The sequence below is a fragment of the Octodon degus genome, unplaced genomic scaffold (genome assembly GCF_000260255.1).
Source record: "Octodon degus isolate 3935 unplaced genomic scaffold, OctDeg1.0 scaffold00304, whole genome shotgun sequence".
In the NCBI taxonomy this organism is placed as follows: domain Eukaryota; kingdom Metazoa; phylum Chordata; class Mammalia; order Rodentia; family Octodontidae; genus Octodon; species Octodon degus.
In genome coordinates this window covers 610,745-615,484 of record NW_004524880.1, presented here as the reverse complement: position 1 = coordinate 615,484, position 4,740 = coordinate 610,745, and the positions used below count along the sequence as shown (strand labels likewise).

The following is a 4,740-nucleotide window of genomic DNA, read 5'->3' as shown; positions in this document are numbered from 1 at the left end:
AAGAAGAAGAAGAAGAAGAAGAAGAAGAAGAAGAAGAAGAAGAAGAAGAAGAAGAAGAAGAAGAAGAAGAGGAAAAGAAACAGACCATGTGGAGTGGGCCAGACCTGAGAGCTAGGAAAGGCTCTCCTGCCCGGCTACAGGTGACTCAGGGGACAGGGCCTCTGCGAGGGTCCAGTGGGAGCCAAGGCCCCACGGCGCTGACTTATTTACCAGCTGCTCGTCCCTGTAGCCTGGCCCCGTGGCTCTGATTGCCATGGAAAGTTCCCGAATCGACTGGGAGGCTGGGATTGCCTCTGCGTGCAGCGGACAGAGCCGCTGCGCTTTTCCTGCCAGGTGGAGCTGCTCCCAGCTCTACCCGGCTCCACCCTGCTGTTCCCCCTCACACTGCCAGTGCCTCTGTGCCTCCACACTGCAGCTCGGCCCTCTCATTCTCTGTTTTGAGGCAGTGGCCTGGAGATCCTCCTTCCTCAGCCGCCCAGAGTGCAGGGAGGACAACCCCTACCTGCCCCTACAGCCCCTACCTGCCCAATGGGACAGGGGCCGGAGTAGAGAACCCCTGCCTCTGCTCCTGGGCTGGGAGTGCAGGTGAGTATGTCCAGGTGATGGAGAGGGGAGTGGAGGCCATGATCCCCGACACTCACGACAAAGGCTGGGCCCAGGGACGTCCTCTGGCAGCGCTCCAGCTCCTCCAGGCACAGTTCAGCGGTCAACTGGTCAGCGGCCTCTGAGTTCCGGGTGCCCCAGCGCAGGTCCACGGCCTAGGGAGGAAGGGCTATCACGGGCTGCCAGAGGAAGCTGCCTTTCTCAGCTCCATTTGGCCCAAGCACTGCTTCTGTCAGTAGCTTCAGGCAACCTCTCTTTCATGTGAGTTAAAAGAATTTAAACAAACCAAGCAGGTGGTACACCTGTCATCCCAGCCCTGAGGAGGCTGAGGCAGGAGGATCTCTGGGAGTTCAAGGCCCTCCTGGGCTACATGGCAAGACCCTGCCTCAAAAAAAAAAAAAAAAAAAAAAAAAAGAAAGAAAGAAAGAAAGAAAGAAAGAAAGAAACCACATTGGAACTAAGTTTTGAGAAACAAGGTGGGCTCTGTTACAATGTCCCTTTGTCAGTGGGACGTATTCCCGCTTGTCCCTGTGTCTCGTGACAAGCGAGGGGGGTACATTGAGGTTGCCACGTTCCTGCACTCCCACGCCTGCATGGCAGGGCAGAAAGGCCCCATTCAGGTCCAGAGCTGCCCAGCTGGAGGCTGGCACAAGTTGGGGCCAGAGGCTGGGCGGTCCTGCAGCCCAAACTCAGTGCAGAGAGGTCAGAAACTCCCGCCCCAGGAGCTCAGCTGAGCGGATTATAGACCTGGAGAAGACACAGGGCTGGGCCGGGTCTCAGGCAGGGCCAGGGTTGGGGTCGGCTTGGCCTTGTGTGTCACTCCTGCTTCACGGCACAGGGCTGGCTGGGCACAGGGCGCAAGCAGGGCAGACCTGGCATCCAGCTGCCCAGGAGGCTGAGGCAGGAGGGTTGTGTGTCCCAGCCAGTGGGGTGACTTGGTGAAATAATCAAGAAAAAAAGGGGTAGGGGTGTAGCTCAGGGCTCCTTGGGATCGCCCTTCAGTCCCGCAGGAGAACAAGCAGGTGGAAGAGCATCACCCTGCGCCAGCCCACTAGGCCTTTGGCCCCAGGCAGCACCGCACACAGCCAGTGCCCCAGCCTTACCTCAAAGGGCAGGCCTTGCTTCTGGCAGAAGGTCAGCAGCTCGGGGCAGGCAGAGCCCAACAGGGCCTCCCTCTCCGCGTCCATATCTGCAAGGCCGGAAGGGGTGAGGGGCAGAGCAGAGCCTGAACTAGAGCCTGAACCAGAGCTTCCCCCTCTACTCTGCCAGCACTCAGCTCCCATCAAGGCACTCCCATGTCCCAAGGAGCCCCCGGCTGGTCACCCACCCTGCAGGAGGCTGTCACATAAAACAAGGTAAACATGGGCTGCAGCACTGCTCGGTGATCAGCACTGGCCCAGCCTGGAGAGGCCCTGGCTTTGTCCCCAGCACCGTAGAGGAAGGAAGGGAAGAAGGAAGAAGGGAAGGGGAAGCTGTGAGCTAGGCTGTCCAGGTGGCGCGTGCCTGTCACCCCAGCACTCAGGAGGCTGAGGCAGGAGGACAGCAGGTTTAGAGGGAGTCTGGGCAACTTAGTGAGAGCCTGTCTCAAGATTGTATAAGGACTAGGATGCGGCTCAGTGGTGAGAGCGGAGCGAGCAGGTCAAGGCCTTGGGTTTTGGCCTCGGCACTACCAAAGGAGGGAGAGACGGAGACAGACAGAGAAACCAGACAGAGAGGGAGAGAGAGACAGAGACACAGGCACAGACAGAGAGAGAGGGACAGAGGAGAGAGACAGACAGACACACAGAGACAGACAGACAGACAGACAGACAGACAGATGGAGGCAGGGAGATGGAGCACAGCTCCTGTCCTGCATTGTGCTGCTGTCCCCGTCACAGCAACTCCACAGACCACTCTGCCTGCACCGATGGGGAGGGTAGCAGGTATGGAAGTGGGTCCCCGGCCCCTGGGCCCTGTGAAGCCCCGCACCCTCCTATCTCAGCCTCACCACACACTTACCTGAGGTGGCAGAGCTGATGTAGACGGCCACCCCGCTGGGGACAGGTGCAGGCAGTGGCCCTGCCAGGCCGTGGAGCAGCCGCTGGCGGGTGTCTGGACTGAGGGGACTGCCACGGCTCATGCTGTGGCCCTCCAGGTGCTCAGGCCTATGGCTGGGCAGCCATCAGGGGCCTGGTAGCCTGCAGGCCCTGTGTTCTCCAGCGTCCAGGCCTGGGTCTGGTGCCAGAGAATCTCCCGCTCCACCTGGCAGCCGCCTCAGCTCTTGCTGAGGGAGGCTCAGTGTCGCCACAGCAACTCCAGCTTCCCACAGGACCAGGCTTGCCAGGCTCTCGGGCACTGGTCCCCAGGGTCTATGTCACTGAGCCAGCGGGGCCCAGGGCGGTAGGTGTGTGCTGGGCAGGCCCGAGGGACCTGTACCCCTGCTCAGGTGGTGGTCCGGGCACTGCCAATGCTCATCCCTGCCCTGGTGCTGTGGTGGCAGGAGCCTTTGGTGCTGTCACCAGTGGGGGTAGCCCAGCACCTGGACACCCATGACACACAGCATACCCACCTTGGAAGAGCAGGGCCTGCCCCCAAAGATCACCAGGTGAGAAACAGAGGGTACAGCTCTGCATCAACTCAGCCCCCACCTGCAGGACATGGGCACCGGGACCTGGGACCCCACTTGGGGAGGGGACGCATGTCTCGCCAAGCCAGGCTCTTTAAAGTCATCAAAACCATGCCTTGGGTCCGGCGTGGTGGTGCACACCTGTCATCTCAGCACCGGGGAGGCTGAGCCAGGAGGAGCCCCGTGGGCTATGGAGCCAGCCTCTGTCTCTCCCCATCTCCCTGTGTTGCCCACTCTGTGCCTGGCCACTCAGGCCTTGTGTCCTGTGTCCTCGGAGGTCTGGGACGTCTGGCCGTGACACACACCTGCTGGCTCTGCATTCCTGGCCTGCGCCTCTACAGTCTCTGCATAGAACGTGGGCTGGTCACTCTATTTCACTCTGGTTGATAGCTCTACCCACCAGACATCACTAGATGTCCAGAATGTCCCCTCAGTGACAGTGGAGAACACCTCCAGACTCGCCCTTGCTTGAGCCACAGTGTGGCACACCCGACTCACTTCAGCCCCAGGACCTTTGCAGTGCTGTGCCCAGGCTCCCCCCCTGCATCCTCTCGTGTCCTCAGCAGCCCCAGGGCCTCTGCGCGTGCTATGCCCAGGCTCCCCCGCATCCTCTCCTGTCCTCTGCAGCCCCAGGACCTCTGCACGTGCTATGCCCAGGCTCCCCCCGCATCCTCTCGTGTCCTCTGCGTTTCAGAGTCTGTGCCACCTCTGGGCGGCCCTGCCTTCTGGGCTGCATTCGGTGCCCCAGCCACCCCCAGCCGACCACACCTTTGAGTCTTCTGCCAGGCACTCACCACCACTATCCTATTGGCTTTTTGTCTCCCGCCCTGGAGTGGGAGTCAGATGGATGCTGTGGTCAGCGTGCCTGGCACCCCGAGGTGCTGAGGAAGCAGCTGTCCCCCCTGTGGGCCACGGAGACACCTGCCTTGTTGGGCACCAGTGGCTCTGGTGTCATGAAGGACAGAGGCCCTGTGCAGTGCCACCACCAGCTCTCTGGGGACTCCTGGCCTGTGAGCACAGGCTGCTGGCTGATCTAGAACCTTCTGAGGAACAGGTTTGCCACCTGGAAGACAAGCTCCAGGCACTTCTGTCCGAGGTACTTTCTGGGTCTGTCTGGGCCAACTCTCAGGAAACTGGCTTTCGGCCCAGTTCAGCTGGGCGCTCAGCCAGGCTGGTGGTTAACCGCTGTGTACCCGGCTTCATGATGCCTTGGAGTGAGGCCAGCGAGGAAGGGCCCAGGGCAGTGGCATCCCCACCTGGGTAAAGAAATCGAGCTTGCAGACCTGGCTGCCCACCTCCACCTTAGCGTTGATCTTTATGAGGTCTGGGCCAGGATCCTATGCACAGCAAGATGTTGATCAGCATCCCTGGCCCCCAGCCCCAGATGCAAGGAGCGGAGCCCTCCCCCAAAAACTGCATCCTGATATCAGCCAGGCAAGGGAGTGCATGCCTGAGATCCCAGCACTGAGGAGGCTGAGGCAAGAGGATCGCTGCAAGCTCAGGGGCAGCTTGGGCTACGCAGCCAGACTTTA

General features: G+C 60.6%; 1 protein-coding gene across 1 annotated transcript in view; it reads right to left on the bottom strand.

The window, feature by feature from the left end:
* Nwd1 (NACHT and WD repeat domain containing 1) overlaps positions 1 to 1,790 on the bottom strand; it is a 41,062-nt gene extending 39,272 nt beyond the window's left edge. The window contains exons 1-2 of the mRNA XM_004647380.1: positions 1,707 to 1,790; positions 642 to 758 (exon numbers count right to left, since the gene is read on the bottom strand). Coding sequence (XP_004647437.1) covers positions 642 to 758; positions 1,707 to 1,790 — 201 coding nt within the window. The remainder of the gene's footprint in view (positions 1 to 641; positions 759 to 1,706) is intronic.
* Positions 1,791 to 4,740: the final 2,950 nt, after the last annotated feature.